Source organism: Podarcis gaigeae, assembly GCF_964106915.1.
Source record: "Podarcis gaigeae genome assembly, chromosome: 1".
NCBI lineage: Eukaryota > Metazoa > Chordata > Lepidosauria > Squamata > Lacertidae > Podarcis > Podarcis gaigeae.
This window is the reverse complement of record NC_139678.1, coordinates 82149028-82167758: the sequence shown is the minus strand read 5'-3', so window position 1 is coordinate 82167758 and position 18731 is coordinate 82149028. Positions and strand designations below refer to the sequence as shown.

General features: G+C 42.8%; 1 protein-coding gene across 3 annotated transcripts; it reads left to right on the top strand.

The window, feature by feature from the left end:
• Positions 1–499: 499 nt before the first annotated feature.
• On the top strand, positions 500–18228 carry ZFP91 (ZFP91 zinc finger protein, atypical E3 ubiquitin ligase). 3 transcript variants are annotated; one of them, XM_083755707.1, is made up of 11 exons: positions 500–1723; positions 2823–2848; positions 5658–5873; positions 6783–6819; positions 7495–7581; positions 7892–8020; positions 10170–10217; positions 11123–11201; positions 11495–11609; positions 13929–14028; positions 14466–18228. In XM_083755707.1, exons 1-11 carry the CDS (start codon positions 1329–1331, stop codon positions 14974–14976), a joined length of 1743 nt encoding a protein of 580 aa, XP_083611833.1. In that variant the 5' UTR covers positions 500–1328; the 3' UTR covers positions 14977–18228. The 3 variants fall into 3 exon arrangements, with proteins under 3 accessions (XP_083611833.1, XP_083611832.1, XP_083611834.1); XM_083755706.1 differs by having other exon boundaries at positions 10167–10217; XM_083755708.1 differs by lacking the exon at positions 500–1723 and adding an exon at positions 1858–1979 and having other exon boundaries at positions 10167–10217.
• The last annotated feature ends 503 nt before the right edge of the window (positions 18229–18731 follow it).

The following is an 18731-nucleotide window of genomic DNA, read 5'->3' as shown; positions in this document are numbered from 1 at the left end:
GCAAGCAGAAAACTCAGAAATAGGTATCCAGACTATGAGTTTAATTTGGTTTACAATTAAAAGTTACAAAGTGTTTTGGAAATTTAATGTTACAATAAGTTACAAGAAAGCAGATTCCAACTAAACATCAGGAAGAACTTTCTGATAGTAAGAGCTGTTTGACAGAGGAATGCACTTCTTCAAGGTGCAGATATGCATGTTGGTCGTTTGGGAGTGGTCAATGAATTATCCCAATAGAAGCATGCATTCTGGCCTTATAATGCTTTCCAGTGCAACCTTATTTAGAAATAGGTTCCATTAAATGTACTGGGTCCTGCTCCCTAGGTAAGAGAATGTGGAATTTCAGACATACAGCCCAGCTCTATGAATGTCTACTCGGAATAAATCCTGTTGTACACTCTTGTACGCGTAACTATGAATATACTATAAACTACAATTCCCATAATGCCGGCCCGGCCGACGGCTGCGCAGTTCTAGCCGCGAGAGCGGAAATACGCGCGTCCTCCGCAAGTCCCGCCTCTCCTCATTGGACGCCATTTTGTCACCGACTTTCACCCGCCACACGACGGTGCTTTTTTTTTCTTAAAGGAGAAGCTACAATGTTTTTTTTTCCTTTTAAATCCTTCCCGAACGTGAAGCTCCGAGAAACGCGGACGGCGTGAAGCTCAGGGAAACAGGTTTTCGGAAGGTACCGAATCTCTTTTTCGTTTCGTTCGTCCAAACAAGAGGCTGTGGGATACCAGACCGGCCCAAACTGCGGAGCGGACGGGGGGGAGGGGGGCGACAACGACAGGACTGAGGGCTTCGCGGGAACAGCGTTACTGCGCGGCACTGAGGGTTCCGTAGCTCGAGAGAGACAGCGAGAGTGAGCGAGAGAAGCCTTCGCAACGATGCCCCTTCCTCAGGGTAACGAAGGACATTTGGCGCGCGAGAGATAACTGTTAAACGGCTCCGCTCTACGACGCGCGCGCCACGGTCAGGATTCCGACAGCGCGCGCGCGCCCCCGACGAAGCTCGCCCGTTGATTGGAGCGTCCTGAGCCAGCCGGCCTTGGCGACGCCGATTGGTGGAGTCGGGAGAGCGGTGGGTGGGGTGTGTCCGGCTCCTTCCCTCCTGACTGGCTGGCGCAGGGCTAGGGGGGAGACCTTGCGTCCTGCCTGAACTCCGAACTCGCTCTCGATTGGCCTCGCTCGGCGCGGGAGGGCGGGGGCCCGCTGTACAGAGGCGGGGGGAGCGCTCGGCGCTGCTGTCACGAGCAGGAGGGGCAGCCGCTGCCGCCGCCGCCGCTTGGGCCGCCCTTTGAGCCGCCGCCGTCGCCAGCTGCTCTGATGCCGGGGGCGCCCGAGCAGGCGGAGACCCAGGAGGAAGAGCCGCAGCAGGAGCCACGAGAGAGCGAAGAGGCGAGCGCTCCGCCTCCCAGCGGCCGCCGGCGTCCCCCGCCCACTCCCGCAGCCGCTGCTGGACAGGGGGAGGAGTCCGGCGGCAGTCGAGTGCTCCGAGGAGGCCGAGACCGGGGACGGTCGGCCGCCGCCGCCGCTGCTGCTGCCGCCGCTGCCGCCTCACGCCGAAGGAAGGCCGAATATCCCCGCCGGCGCCGCAGTAGCCCTGGTGCCCGGCAGAACCAGGGGCCCGAGACGCCATCGGTACCCGTCTCCGAGGCTGAGCCGCAGCCAACCGCCGCTCCGCCTGGCGCTACCGGCAGGAAGGAGAGCCCGCGCGCCGCGTGAGTATTGGCGCTGCTCGCTGGTGAAAGAGAAAGGGGTTGCTCCCCCCCCTTCCCTGTCGCATCCCCACTTTGCCGCTAACGGCATTGCGAAAACGTACATTCAGTTACTTGGCCGCGTTGCCTCACTTTGAGCGCCTCTTTGCGTTATGGCAACGACCCCAGACGAGAATGCCGCGGGCTTCATGTGCTGTGTAATCCTGAGCATGTTTACTCTGAAGTCAGCCCCACAGAGTTCAAGTCGGCTTTCTTCTAGGTAAATATACCCAGAATTATTTCAGGCAGCTGCAAGTAGGGAAGTCTGCACTGGGAGGCACACAGCATCTGTGCGTGTTCATGTTAATTAGGGACAGTTACATTACTAATTGGGGATTAAGGCACACGCCCCTGACTTGTAAGGCCAGTTTCTATACAGGGTCAGCTTAACTTCATAGGAGAAGTGGCTAGTTGGTGGTAATAAATGCTTCCAGGGGTGGGGGCCCTGAAGTGGGGTGGCATTGTGTGGTCCTTGCTGAAGAAATCTGGCTTACGCTCAGTACTTTTATAAGCATTGTCCAGTTTCCCCCGCCCTCTTTTTTTGGTGGGGAAAAGTGTTGGGAGGAAGTATATGTTGCTTTCTGAGGACTTGGCCCTGAAAAGTAATGAAGAACTGTAATAAAATAAATCAAATAACTTAGCACTTGACTGAAGTGGTTGTGTGAGAAAACTGGAAAACCAGGACTGACATTTAGGACATTTCTCAACATTTGTGGCAAAAAAAGAGAAAAATTCCTGGAATTTTTCCTAAACATATAGTATTAGCACTTGTGAGCACAGCTATGTACCTTTTCCTTAGTTACAAAATGTTATCTCCTCTCTAAGGAGCTCAAAGCAATGTATGTGATGCTTTCTCTCCCAACTTTCTCCTCACAATTTTGAACATGTATTTCCTAGTTCCTAGTGCAATGCTTTAACCCCTACAATCCTTAATGATGAAACTTCCTGAGAAGGAACATATATTTTGTTGAAGCAGATACAGTGCTTAGAATAAATATTACTTTTCATGCTGTTGTGTTAGTGGTTTCAGCAGAAATTCACCGTGTATTTCATTTCATTTCAGATGCCTGGATAAAGCTGTGGTGAAAGGTAAGATTTGAATGTATCACATATAATACAATTACTCTCCTCAATTGTATTTAGCCTGGCAAGTCCATTCCCAACTTGTAAACATCTGGATATCCTTGAGAGGTTCACATGAATAATAGCAATTGTTTGTTACCAACTGTAGAATCACGGAGATGTATTGCTTCGGTCCATTGTTTCATTTTTAGCTATTATGGGTAATAGTTGGTTGATAGATTCTTTTCTGAACTTGACTAAACCTTTAAAAAAATTATCTTAATTCTAATGGTTATCAAAACATCTCATGAAAATGAATTCCATGAGTTGATTTCACATTGTCTGCACTACTTCATTCTGTCCTAAACTACAGTACAGTCAATTTCACAGGCTAGACGAGTCCCATCTGGATGTGCTGTCTTGTCACTTTTTTGCAATTATAATCTAAATTTTAATGTGATCGCTTCTTTTATTGGTCATATATCTTGTCAATGGATGGTGGATCAGGTGTGGCTATGCCTGATGCACCTTCAGTTAAAACTGATACCGATCATTCATTTGCCTGCTTTACACCTTTAATTACTTCAAAACCCTTTTTAATTTTTGCCATCCAACAGTTTTACTGTCTTTCTATCTGTAGCTGACATGTTTAAAGAAAACGCCTCTCTTTAGATATCTTTAGTATATATTTCCTCTTGGGTTTCCTGTTAATATAATTAATTAAAATGTGGGAGACCTACTTCCAGGATAGTTACATTTCATGAATAATCAAATAGTACATTATTTAATTATTTGAAACTGGGATGTCTGAAGCAGGGTATGGTAACCGCATCCTGTGTCTTCTAATGTGAGTTGCAGGTCCTATTTTCTCTTTTCTGCTAGCTAAGATTATGAGGAGTGAGAGGGGTTGATCAGCCTTTTCTTGGACCTTGAAGGAGCTGCTCTGCCAAATCAATGTCATTAGACATAGACATATAAACTCTACTTTCTTTCAACTTGCTGAGGACCCTCTGTCAAAGACTCAACTACTCTTTAGTAGTTTTTTCTTTTTTTCAGAAGGTTTCGGGTCCTTTGTAAAGACTCATTTGCTGCTGTTTGTACCCGTGAGAAATGCCTGTCCACTGAATTAGCAGTCTTGTTTCTTCCAAAAAGCCCAATCTTATTTTTCTCCTTCCTTAAATGTAAAAATTAAGAGTTTTCCCAGAGAGCAAAATGGGGGTAGGAAAAATTGTTTCCTATTGGAGAGCTTTGTGTGCAGGTATCTTTCTCCTTACTGCTGCTGGAGCTTTCCTATAGCCAGATTTAAATTGCCTTACATTAGATAATCACACAGCAAGTGTCCTGCATGTCAGCATTTATCGATTTATTCTCTAATTGTTCACACAGATTCATAGGTTAGGTTGTGGAAGGTAAGAAGTATTGGGATTGTTAGAGCAAACATTTTTAGATAGTGTATAGAGGTATTGGTAGCTTCAGACAAGTGTTGATAGTTATCTTGGAACAATGTGTCCATTTTTGGTCAACTATTTTTAAGAAATGCATTTGATCCGGAATAGGTGCAATGAACGGTATCAAAAGCAATCATTGAAAGTAAGAATGTATAAGAAGAGGTTATTTGTTTTGTATAAAAGTGATTGCACAGAGCAGCCTATTCTAAAGAGCATTGTCTATTTACTTATTACAGTTTATATTCCTCTTTGAAACTAGAAGTTGCCAAGGTAGTGTACAAGATAGGTCAGTCCATTAAAAACCAAGCACATTGACCACCTTTAGAGTATAAATTTTTTTATCTGTAAGAGAAAGTAAAACGGGTCTAACATATCAAAGGCCCAGGTGAACAGGTTCATATTTACTATTGGTGCTGACTAAATATTGAAGAGAGACCATTTCACAGGGTGGGTAGTATCACAGCAAAAGCAATATTTATAAACAAAGTTTACATAAATGTTGTGCAACTTGTCTGGAGCTATTTACTCTGAGAGCGCCCTTCTCTAGTGCTGCACCTCCCAGCTTCTGATTCTTTGTGGTCTAGAGAATGCATTGCTTTTTGTTCCATTCCAGCTATATGATTCTAACAGCAAAGGTGTTGTTGTTGTTGTTGTTATTCTTGATTCAGATAGACTGACCTGTTCTCTGAGTACATCATTTGAGGCCCTTCTCTGTGGGCCCTGGGAAGTCTGTAGGATTGTAACAGGAGAGCAGGCCTTTTGACTTGGTGATTTCTTGCTTGCGGAATGCTCTCACCCAGGCATAGGCAAACTCGGCCCTTTAGATGTTTTTGGGACTACAGCTTCCATCATCCCTGACCACTGCTCCTATTAGCTAGGGATGATGGGAGTTGTAGTCCCAAAACATCTGGAGGTCCAAGTTTGCCTATGCCTGCTCTCACCCAAGAGTCTTGCCTGGTGCCATCTATATTTTTAGGCACAGGGGGAAAACTTCCCTTTTAACCTGGGCTTTTTGCCCTTCGAAGCCTTTAAAATACATCTATATTTAAAATGTGAGGCAAGATCTGTAATACAGGCAACTCCTCATTTGCGTGACAGTTGCGTACCAGGTTACTTGCATGTGTCAGAGGTTGGGCGTCAGCCCTCCCTGCTCATTCTGGGGCCGAAAGTGGTGTGATTGTTGGTCGTCATACATCAGTTGGACACACGCAAAATGGTCACTGCCTGTATCTTTTATTTGTAAAATTTTGGGGGTTTTGAGGTTTTTATTCATCCTGTTTATTGTAATTGGTTATATTATTTCTGTTGTGTCTGTAAGTCCCTTTGCATCATTTCCATGAGTAAAGCAACTAATAAATAATAATCACCATCTGATATTTATATCACAGATCCCAAAGAAGAGACAGAAGAGGAAGAAGTCTCAAATATTCTTACTGCTGGAACCCCAGTCGGTATAGCCAGGCCCAGTCGGGGCTGGCGTAGCAACAGGGCAGCAACTGCTGTTCGTCAGTGTGATACAGATAATTCACGGAGCTCTAGATCCAAGACTGGGTCTTTGCAGCTCATCTGCAAATCAGAACCAAACACAGACCAGTTAGAATTCGGTATGTGCTGCTTTCAGTCCTTGAAAAATGCAAAGCAGGACCAGTAAGGAGTGTGGCCTAGGGTATGATGTGAAGAGAGTCCTAAGCACCAGATGGAGAGGCTTGGAAGACTGCATTTGAAGTTCCCCAACCTTATTGTAAAGCATAAAATTTATAGGATTTGAAAGCCACAAATTAGTAAAGGTAAAGGTACCCCTGCCCGTACGGGCCAGTCTTGCCAGACTCTGGGGTTGTGCGCCCATCTCACTCAAGAGGCCAGGGGCCAGCGCTGTCCGGAGACACTTTCGGGTCACGTGGCCAGCGTGACAAAGCTGCTCTGGCAAGCCAGAGCCGCACACGGAAACGCCGTTTACCTTCCCGCTGGTAAGCGGTCCCTATTTATCTACTTGCACCCGGAGGTGCTTTCGAACTGCTAGGTTGGCAGGCGCTGGGACTGAGCAGTGGGAGCGCACCCCGCCGCGGGGATTCGAACCGCCGACCTTTCGATCGGCAAGCCCTAGGCGCTGAGGCTTTTACCCACAGCGCCACCCACGTCCCAAATTAGTATTATGCCTTAAAGTTGACAGTTACTAAAAATAGTTTTTGCCCATGTAGTCACGTGCAACACATACCAGGTGCAAATATAGCTTAATTGTTAAAATACAAGCTATTAGCATTTCACACAACATATTTCATTACTATTGATGCCTGTGTGGCTTGGGCTTGTAATTTTCTTACGTATTCTTATGTACTGTCCTTTTTGTGCAAAATTGGAAACAGTATCTCCATACGTAACCATGATACGGATATTTGACATGTTGCATCATTTTGATGCAGCGCTACAGTGATCTATAAATATAAGTTCTCAGATGCTGATGATTACTGCCCATACTTATTAAGATAAAATATGCTTTTGTTTCTAACTTTTAGAGGTCACAGAAGAGCATTCATCTCCAGCTGGAATCAGGTAAGACGTTTTGATTGCCATGTTCTTCCATAATTAGTGTATTTAGAGTATTGGTTTGCGCATAAGAAACCGATTCAAACAGGGGGGCTGTCAGGCTAAAATATCTCTCAAAGATGCTTGGAGCATACAAATATAACAGACGTCTGGTGTCTTGAATTAATTCAGAGGCTGGCTTACTTAGATGATGCTCTAAAGTTAGGGGAAACTAGCCTGTGGTCCTAACATGTTACCTGGTAGAAATATTGCCAGTAGCCGGGGTTGGAGGTTTGAAACATTGGGGATTAACTGTCTACCATATAAATAAATGGTCAGCCAGTTTTAGAACTGATGAGGGCTAAGTTGTTAACCATTGAAATTGATAGGAAAATAGAAGATATATCTAAAGAGATTGTTACAAAGAGAGAGAATGATTTAGATAATGTTAGTTCTACTTGCATTCTCACTACCCTGCAATATGATTCCTGTTATTGGATTATTTGAACTATTGCTGATGCAGCCTCCTAGCAAGTGAACAGATAGCTTGCTGTCTCTTTTGCATGTTCCAGAAAAAGTGCCTTTTGTCTAGTGTGTACTCTGTGCATAATATTTTAAGGCCCAGAAAAAGTGTATGAAGTTTATACTGTTCTCTTCTGTTCATCCTTTCACTTTCTTTTCTCCTCTTCACTGCATCAACAGTGATGAAGAAGAAATGCTTATCAGTGAAGAAGAGGTTCCTTTCAAAGATGATCCCAGAGATGAAACCTATAAACCACATTTAGACAGGTGTGTTCCATTTTCCAAGCAAAAAGGAATTGTATGTCATTAATCTGATGGGCTAATGGAATAGCTGCCAGTTCAGACCCATAGTTAAAAACACACACATAAATATTAAGTTCCCACTTTTGTGACCAACTGGACTCTTTAAAAATTGGCAGAGACCAAGGCATGTTTACTAATTACAGGGATAGCAAACATGAAAACTTGAAGTGCCTCAAAATCCTTGTTGAAGAATTGTCTAGAAGATTCAGGTTATTGCCAAACTGCAGATGAAAGGTTTCCTGAAGTAGCGAGTATGTGATGTCTGTTTCTGCAGGGAAGCTCCAAAGCAGAAGAAAAAAACAGGGAAGGGAAAAGAAGAAAAAGAGAAACAGAAAGAGATTAAAGTGGAGGTGGAAGTCAAAGAAGAAAGTGAGTTTCGAGAAGATGAGGAGCCACCTAGGAAGTGAGTAAAATTCTGTGGCTTTGTGCACAAGCCTCTTAATGTGATCAAAATTAAAGGCCACGAATGTGCTTTGTACTGGATCTGGAATATTTATTTCTATATCACCCATGCTATGAAGTCTTCAGTTGAGTGGTTCTGTAGATTTTCAGAGCCAAGATGAATGTCTGGTTCATTCTTTCTGCTAGCTGGTATTCTACCAACATCGAAGTTATCTGCTGACTTTGCATGGCATTACACCGAGCACAAATAAGTTATTGAGTTGAATCTAACAAAGTCATTGCATAAGCAGACCAACTTTCATTCACCCAATAGAACTTCACTTCTCTCTTCTTCTTCTTCGTCTTCTTCTTCTTCTTCTTCTTCTTCTTCCTGCACCCTCACCCCAAATATTCTCTGAATGGTTGAGGAGGAAATCCAGAACAGATTTAGGATGGGGAGTGTTTCATTATATTCATTTGTTTTTGAAGAACCTGTGGCATCTGATCATTTATAGGAGATTACCTGCACTCATGGTTTTGGGTCTTTGTTTACTAGATAAGATGTAGAAACTTGCAGCATTTCTCTTTTTGAGGGGAAAGGAGTACTAGATCCTGCAGTTGTGTTGTGTACACAAATTAAATTTCAGAATGTTAAGGTGTATGAAAGCATTGTGCTCTTCTAACATCCATGCTGTATTGGTGGTACTGAGGGTAGGGGCAAATAATGATCCTGGAGTTGGCTAACTGTTCCCCTCCTAAATAGATGCTCTTGGCCAAATTTAGGACTGCATGCTAGGACTTAGTGGGAAGGGAAAGACACCTCACTTTTCTCTTCGAGAACCTTCATAGAGGTAATGATCAGGGATTTCTCACCCTTCCCACGGGAGTGTTCTGAGAAACAGCTACAGTGGCAAGGATATTGCTTGCATTTTCTGTAAAAGCCTATCTATATTTATTGTTATAAGTCACTTTGAGTTTTTGTAAGTAAATAAAAAACTAATAAGTTTAATAAATAATAATAATCTTGTGTGAGAGAGACTACCTCTTTTTCCTTCCACAGAGGAGGAGAGAGGGATTATATGTCTTGCCTCTGCTTTCAAAGTAGAAGGCAGCAGTGTACTTTTCACAAAACCCCATTGCAAATATTTTACTTTACTTGCACACATATACCACAAGACTAGAAGGGAGGAGTTGATAAGACCTCAAGGAATTGGTTTGATTAGGAAGCCAAGTGAAAATTTTAGGTCTTTGGAGATATCCCTTAAGTTCCTATTAGAAAAAAACATGTTGCAATACAGTGGTACCTCAGGTTAAAAACTTAATTCGTTCCGGAGGTCCGTTCTTAACCTGAAACTGTTCTTAACCTGAAGCACCACTTTAGCTAATGGGGCCTCCTGCTTCCACCACACTGCCGGAGCACAATTTCTGTTCTTATCCTGAAGCAAAGTTCTTAACCCGAGGTAATATTTCTGGGTTAGCGGAGTCTGTTACCTGAAGCGTCTGTAAGCTGAGGTACCACTGTACTAGAATTTATATCTTCTGAAAGTTGTACATCAGGACGCGGGTGATATTGTGGTCTAAACCACTGAGCCTCTTGGGCTTGCCCATTGGAAGGTTGGCAGTTTGAATCTGCGCTGTGGGGTGAGCTCCCATTGCTCTGTCCCAGCTTCTGCAAACCTAGCAGTTTGAAAGCATCCCACTGCAAATAGATAAATAGGTACTGCTGTGGTGGGAAGGTAAACAGTGTTTCCTTGTGCTCTGGCACTCATCACAGTCCTCTGTGCACCAGTAGCAGTTTAGTTATGCTGGCCACATGACCCCAGAAAGCTGTGGGTAAACACTGGTTCCCTTGGCCTGAAAAGCAAAATGAGTGCCACACCCCAGTCGCCTTTGACTTGACTTAACTGTCCAGGGGTCCTTTACCTTTACCTTACATATTCTTGCTTGGGGATTGGTTGTGTTAAAATGAGTTCTGTGCCAGCCAGATAACAGAAATATATGTAAATAAGTTACATTTTATTGTGAATAAGCTACTTGTTCTGTGCTGTACTTGTTTTATTTTAGTGGTAGATTTTGTCATTAATCAACTTGCCATCTGAAGAATAGTTCCCTTTGCATGTACATCTTTTTCTCTTTTTTCTGTTTTTGTCCTTGTGGTCTTGTTCTAGAAGAGGAAGGAGGAGAAAAGATGACAAGAGTCCACGACTTCCCAAAAGGAGGTGAGCTTCTTTTACTTTTTCTATCTTAATATAGTGATACAATATAAACTTGGCTAACTGGATATTGGTTATCTAAAGTTCTGCTGAGGCAGATCCTCCCCATGCATTTAGTTTTGCATATAAAAAATGAAAGAAAACTCTTCTGTGTATCATAGCAGGTTTCCCTTCTCTGCAGTCTGCATGGGAACAAACTAGTACCTTCTGTGGGCTTATTTAAAGGCTTGCTTACACTAGTCTCTTTTCGAATAACCTAATCCCATTTGATACAGTATGTTTACCGGAGTGGTTAAATTTCTATCCTTAATTCAGGTCCATTCTGTGCTGTTTTTTCTATACTGTATTTCATTTGCCTGCTCAGTTCTTGCATACTTTGTAAAGTGAGTTGTTTTGAAATGTTTAATTATGTAACTCTAATGGAACCATTTATAATATTCATGGTTAAACAAAAGCAAGAAAACCTAAACGAAGCTTCGTAGTCCCAACCGCAAACCATCCTGTTAAGAGGATAATGACGCAGCTTGTATACATTTCTAACTTCCAAATACATTGTGATCCAAAGAGTTGTTTCTGGGGATGACTGACCGCTTCAGTGATAAATTGTCCCTCTAAGAGTCATGCCCTAAAGGAAGGGGGTGCAGAAGTTGTGTTGAACACAACAGTGCAGATGTTTTTCTGCAAAGGATTTCAGAAACCACAATTACTCTAGAAAAATCATTTTTTTTAAAGTAACATTTTTATTAAGGTTTTTCAAAGAATTTGTCCATGTCAAAAGACTAATGTGTCTTCTTTTACTGCTCACCCCTTGGAGTCCACCTCTCTGTGTTCATTAGAAAAGTATAATGTCTACATTTGTAATAGTACTCCATGTCATTCTGTCCCCATCTTCTCTCCTGTTTTTTCCTTAGGAAAAAGCCCCCAATACAATACGTACGTTGTGAGATGGAAGGATGTGGCACAGTTCTTGCACATCCTCGCTATTTGCAGGTGAGAATAATATTACTATCTGTTTGCATCTATTTATTTTTAGTTATAAATAATTCCATGGCCTGTGTAATCAGTGCTGTTTTCGTTAGCCCTCATAGTACCATGAGTTGGTAGAAAAGCCTTTAGGAGGAAAGGCAGGATGTAAACTTAATAAAGAAAATAAATGTTGCATTATTGCCCTTTATATGCATGTACTAAAGTGTCACAAATGCTGGGCTTGACTTTACCAGTGAACCTTTCTTCTGTTACTATTTTTAATATTTGTGAACCTTCTAAGTTTCCCTTGTTTTCAGCATCACATCAAATATCAGCATCTGCTGAAAAAAAAATATGTATGTCCTCATCCGTCTTGTGGGAGACTATTTCGGCTCCAGAAGCAACTTTTGCGGCATGCCAAACACCATACAGGTAATATAGGCTATAAGACAAAATTGCCACACTTTGCTAAAGAACATAGGACGAAAGCAATAGTGGCCAGCAGGGTAGTGTGGTGTTGTTTACTTGGATTCCCAATGTGAAGGTTGTTGCCTCTAATGGGGGTGGGGAGAGCAGTGCAGTGCAGGCACAGTGACAGAGCCAGTCTGCTCCTCCCAACACTGCCCACTCCATGTCTCCTCTCAGTTACTGGTGGCAACCTCTTCATTGGGAAGCTAGGTAAGCAACCCGACTCCACCAGGTGCTGCTGGAGGAAAATGAATAGTTTTTCTTTTTGTGTGTGTGAAACCTCAATCCAGGTGTGACGTGCACAACAAATAGAAATTGTAGCAATTTCAGTGTTTAATTAAATGCTGAAATAAAACCTTCAGTGCAAAGGTGGAGGAGTTCTCTTTGTCTATTTGGGCCTTACAATGCCTGTTAGGTTTTTGGTCACAGCTTAAACTAGCTTTGAAAATAAGCACCTGCAGGTTATGCTAGATCACCAAGTTTTTATCACAAGCCAGCATCAAACCAACCCAAAAATATGAATTTGATGGGGGGGGGGTTAATCTGTATACCTAATCCTGGTGGCTTGTTCATCAGTTTCTTCCATATAGTGGAGGTTGACATCCTTTTCCATATGAAAGGAGCTGCAATTACTCTTAACATACTGGGCAAAGGTTAATATTAAACTTACTATTTACTTATTATTACACTAATAGCCCACCTTTTCTCCAACAATCACACTTCTCCCCCTCTCCATTTAATTTTTGGTGCCTGAAACTTGTCAAGTGTCAGTATTTAGATCTGAACAATCCTGAAGAAATTTTGTCTGGATACATATATTCTGACATTCACAAAAAGTAAACTGAAATGTCCGTATTCAGATAAGAAAGTAGACCATCTGCTACACATATACACTCAAAATGTTGACGATGACTAGTACAGAAGAAAGCAGTAGGCAAAATACTAGGTCCAACCTCCTAAAGTTCTCTTGTTGTATTCCCCTCACACTGAATCTGATCTGTAGGGTAGGAGTGGGGAACCACTTTTGAAAAGCAGGCGGACATATCAGTAACCTGATAGCAGATCGGAAGGATCTGAATCCACCAGAGAGCAGTGGTGCTTGCATTCAGCAGTCAGTTTGAACAGTGGCAAATGGAAGCCCTGCTGCAAAGGAACAATCAAGAGAACAATCTAAGCTGCATGCTTCCTATTTTCCCTTGGCAGTGGGGCTTGTATTCTGCGTTCTTTAAATTTGCCAGCTTTTACTAAACATCAGGTGAATGATAGATGACCATTGCTGGCCACAAAGAGCTGTGATGGCCAAATTGGCTGGCCTTATGGGCCTGATTTAACATGGTCTGGAGGTTCCCCAACTGATGTGAGGAAGAAGGCGAAACAAATGAAATACTAGTTATTTATAAATAAAAAAGAAATGACCAGCAACTGTTACTCAAATGCAAATTAAGTATTTTACATTATATCTATCAAGCTGTTTTATGTCCTTATAGAGAAATCTGGCCCTGCCTCCTATTTCTGGCTACTTCCCTATGGCTCTTGTTTGTTCTTGCATTTGTTTTGATCTAATCCCGACTGTTTCTTCCAAGGGCAGTGTCTGTTATGGGTGAAGTTTTGAAAGGGCTTTGTGCAAGTATGCACATTTATTTGCTTGTATATATTTGTATGGAAGTTGTGGCCTACAGGCACCTTAAAATGGGCAATGTGTAACTTTAATAGTCTTCAAAGAGAAATACTATTTACCTGTGATTGGCCCAGGGAAAAAAATAGTCTGGCCTGGATTCAACTAATGCAGCACAGTAGCCAGCACAAAGGTTGCCACTAGTTTAGTGGGGCTTCCCCTCCCATTCCTCCCTTAAATACACTGGGTTCAGAAGAGCTCCCAGAACAGCATGGGGGGGGGGGGGAAATTGGTCCATTGGGCAAACAGAAATGCTTGCACTGATGGAGCAACTAGAAGAGTGTGACACTGCATTCCTCCCTGTGTACCTTGCAAGTCTAGTGTGGAGGTTTTCCATACCTTCCCTCTTCATTGGAGTCTTTTTGGAAAAGAAAAAGTAAGGGTGCATGAAAGTAACGTCTAGGAATGGCTTGGTAGTGATATACAAATGTATTTTCAGCTGAGAAATATATCTCTGCTACTGTTAAACAGCCCCCCTTACTCTTACAAGGAAAACATTTTAAAACATGAGTATTATGATCGGAGCATTAAGACACTTTCCAGTTGTACAAATAGGGATCTGATTAGGAACAAGACTTGATTATAGAATGCTGTGTGCTGCTTTACAGATCAAAGGGATTATATTTGTGAATACTGTGCCCGTGCTTTCAAGAGTTCTCACAATCTGGCAGTTCACCGAATGATCCACACAGGCGAGAAGCCGTTACAGTAAGTAATGTCATGCTTTATCCTGCGTCTCTAGTCATGAGGGATTAGACCAGCTATTTCTTAGGCTACCCTTCTGTATTCCACTCTTATTTCTTTCTTAACTTATTTTGAATTCTTCTGCCCAATTTGATAGGCCAGAGGTGCTCTAAAATATTTCTTTAAAGAATCACATTCCTGTAGTATCAGCAGCAGAAATAACATCTGTATTGTGCCAGAATTCTTCAGGCAGAATTTCTCTGCCCTCACACTGGTGACACCTTTCAGGTACTTGCCTAACAGGGAACAGGTCTACTAAGGACCTCTGGGGCAAGGAAGGAAGGCGGAGCAACTCATTTGGCCAAAGACTGAGGCTAGGTTTCCCTTGTGTTGTAAATTACAAGACTTTATTCTTACAGCCATATTTCATATTTCTTTTCCCACCCCGCTTTTTTCTTTAGATGTGAGATCTGTGGATTCACCTGCCGACAGAAGGCCTCATTGAACTGGCACATGAAAAAGCATGATGCAGATACATTTTACCAGTTTTCATGCAATATCTGTGGAAAGAAGTTTGAGAAAAAAGACAGCGTTGTAGCACATAAGGCTAAGAGTCACCCAGAGGTGCTTATTGCTGAAGCCCTGGCAGCCAATGCAGGCGCCCTCATCACCAGCACTGAGATCCTGGGTACCAATCCAGAGTCTGTTGTCCCGCCCACTGATGGCCAGGGCCTCCCCCTTCTTCCAGATCCCCTTGGAAACACCACTCCTGGAGAATGTCTACTGCTGAACCCTGACGGGATGCCCAAGGCATATTGCAGTGGGGGTGATCGGGTCAATCTGATGGCCGACGGGAAGATCTTTGTTGGCACTGCTAGTGGCGAGAGTACGGAAGGGCTGGTCATGAACACCGAGATCCTTGGAGCGACCACTGAAGTTCTAATTGAGGATTCTGATTCTACAGGACCTTAGTAGGGAAAAGGAGCACATGGGTGTTGGGACAACTTGAACTTGTATTTAAAAAAATAAATAAATGGGAAAAGCTTATTCAGTATAGAGAAACTAAAACATTTAAATTACTAGTCAAATAACTAAAGGGCCTGCTCCCCCTCTGCCCCACCTCTCCTCCCTCCCAGAGTGGATCACTACACATTCTTTCGCAGTTCCCTTCTTGGAGAGGAATGTTGCCTTTACACAGAGACTGACAAAGCAAGGAATTCTTGTAATGCAATGAAAGGAAGCAGCCAGAGCCTATCCCTCTCCCTGCCCTTCCACAGTAAGCAAACTTCCTGCTTCTTGACCCAATGTTGCAAGATTGAAGGTGTTTGTATTCTGGATCACTATCTCATTTTCAAAACCCTACTTTGCACCTCCCAGTCACGTCATCCTTTTCTATGCATTATTAAATTCTGACCCTTTGCAGGCTCCTACTTCTCCTAGGGCTTGGGAATATAGCTTGGCACTTTAGGACCCTTCAGCAGGATGAGCTGTAAAACAGCATATATTCCCCCTTTCTCTCATCCTTCCTTCTGCCTCACTAAGGAGAGAGAAGGGGATTCTGGCACTCGGGTGCTCACTTTTTCATAAGGGGTGCCGTCCTTTTCTACCGTTGCTCTGGCTGCAAAAGCCCTGTGTAGGAGAGGCAACAAGAATGGGTGCTAGACTGGTAAAAGAAAATTGCACTTTGAACGTGTCTTGTTTTTAAGTTGTGATAACAAATTCCTTATTTATTTTATTTTTTAAAAAAGGATCTCTTAGCAGCTGTCTAGGGAGGATTTTTTTCCAAAGCCAATTCTTCTTAAGGGGTATAAAATGGAAGCAGCCTCTTCAGCAAACCATGTTAAGGAATTGTCCATCTCCCTGCTTGAAGGAAGTGCTAGTGTAGCAGAATAGGTCTTTGTGCCCTTTCTAGTGAACAGGGAGATTTCAGCATTTGTTGTTGTTTGGAGGGGGAGGATTTCTTTGTGAAGAAGTTAATACCCACTTCAAAGCATTGTCCTGTGTCAGCCATTAATCTCTTCCCCCAGCTTTCCTAACGCTTTGCTCACTTAGGTTGCATTATTAGTTTTGCATTTCTCTAGTTTTGGTAAGATAATGCCATTAAGAAAAAGCCTGTTTTTGAGGATGTGTTATATATAGACTGCTGAATAGATTGACTGTCCAAAGATGCTTGGACCCAGTCTTTAAAAACCTATTTAGATGCAACACTGACATTGAGTGGTGGCAGCTCCAGACCTCCTTGGCCATATATCCAGCACTTTCACATAGGTGCATATCCTCTTGTTTCTGTCATACTTGGTGACTGGGGTATCACTAAGGAGTGCAATAGTCTAGCATTTTGTGGAGAAAAGCAACTGACACCTCAAAAATTTACTTGGATATAATTTGCATGAGCTTTTGACTGTTACCCGACAGCTTGTGGTGACAAAGTATTCCAGCAAACCTACTTTTCTATTTTACTGGCCTAGTGTATTCATATTAACAGGAACCGAGAATGAGGAATTATCTTAGGCATGATCCTGATTTTTTTTTTGTTTGGTAATGTTGCCGCCCTCTTTTAAATCAGTGGTTATAGAAATAGGTTTTTCAGTCTATACTGTAGTTCTACCTCATGTAGTTCCAAATTACTCTGGATAGCACTAGCTAGCATCATTCCCAGCCACAGTTTTGAGTAGCTGGAGAGATGTGTAAATGGAGCTCCTTTATTGAGTTGGAAGCTAAGCATTTCCATGGGGCACTAAAATGATGCAAACTATTGCTGTCTGCCAGGGTTTTTATTTACCAACTTGTGTTCCTTCCGTTTCTGCAGACTGGTTGGAGGTTTGTCAACAACCTACTAGGCTGCAGTGTGTAGCTGGGGTGCTGCATGTGGCTTTAGGCTGTGTGTTTTACAGGCTTGACATGAAGCTACGTATCCTGTGATTAGGGTTGACACCAGAAAGGTATTTGCAGTTGAGAGCTTCTTCTGTATACTGCTGAAGGGGCTGTCCTCTTTTCTACAGTATAAGGAATTTCACTGCTATACCAGCAAGAACACATCATAGGCTCTTTTTCAGTGTTGTAGGGGCTGTTAACGTTTGCTGTAGGTAGGTAGTCTCCAAAGTACTTGAAGTTCTTTCTTAACTTGAGTTGCCCATCAGCTTATTACTTACCTTTCCTAGACAGCTCTGTTGATCTTTTTCCCCCTCTGTTGGTGTGTGTGTATGTGTGTCTGTGTATGATTTTGTCAAAGAAACATTGTCTTGTGTTTAACCAGGTCAGCTCCTTGCACTCTGGGGTGAATAACTTCTGGTCTAGATTTATGAACTGAAACCATTTGCCTTGACATAAACTGTTCCTGCTGCTTCCCCTTAATGTGTCTCCCACCATACGCATGCAGTTTTGCTTCAATCAATTATTATAATACTTGCAATAAACTATTTATATTTTCTTCTTATAAGCTTTTTCCCATGGGAAGGAAGCATGGTGCTGGGAGCTGAAGCTATATAATCTCCTTTCCTCTGTAATATGGGATAGTTTACAGTAACTAATTTGATACTGACCCACTCTGGAAGCAGTTTGTAGTTTTGTCCAATCTGTAGACTCACCTTGTCCATGTAAGCATTGGATCCCCTTCCTGTCAGTGTGAGAGATGGTGTGCATCCTGCACCCCACCACCACCAAAAAAGAGCTAACATAAGCCTATTTCCTAATCTGATATGTATGAATTCTCTCTTCGGCATTTATATGAACACCAATAGAAGTGATGTCAACAGGAAGCTTGGGTTTTTCAATGGTGGGTGAGCTTAGTATGTTAGAAATGGTCCATTTACTTCAAATAGTTTCTGAACAATGGCAATATGGTGGAGTCTTTGTAGGGTGGGGGAGAACTGCTAAATCCCTGGAGCAGCTTTCCAGGATGATAGTGAAGAACTAGAGGCAAACTGCACTAGCATTGTAAATTCCTACCAGAGAGGGAGCAGAATTTGCGATACTTAGCAGAACTACCTGAAGTAGTAGCCACTGGGTGGCAACAGAGCTGTGTTGCATTGTGGCACACCCCTATTTTTTAGTGTTAAGGGAAGGGATGGTTGAATTGACAAGTCTTTGATTGCTTAAAAGCCTTGTTGCATATAAAAATTTCCACCAAGTGATGGAGATTTGAGGCAGGATGTCGGGGGAGGGCAGTGATAAATCCATGTTGATTAAGGGTTATGTAAACAAACATAAATAAAACAATAAAAAGGGATACTGTTTTTCATCTCTTGTGTTTAAGATGGGTAAGCCATAACCAAAATAAATACTTTTAAGGGGGAAAATAAAATATTTCATGTCTCATTGCATACTGTCTATATGGAAAAGACAAAGGAGTCTGCTTTCCATGCACCTGCATCAGTGCAGGAGCAATCCCATGCCACTGAAATGTCTACGAATGAAGCAATTTTGATATGAATTACACCACCTGGTGCCAGATTGTTTCCAACTGATGGGATGCACGCCAATCTATGTGGTTGGGTTCTACCTAAATGGTTGATTCATTCACATTCCTGAGAGATTATGGGCAGAATCCAATGAAGTAATTCAGTTAGCGCAAGGATTTCTGGTTGTGCAGTGAAACTTTCCCTGATGTGCCCTCCCCAAATCTACTTGGGAGATCTGCAGATCACAGGGGGGCACGGAGAGAGAGGGGGTACAGTAATTTCTGTTGCACAGCCAGCAGTCTTTGTGCTAATGGCACTACTTCGTTA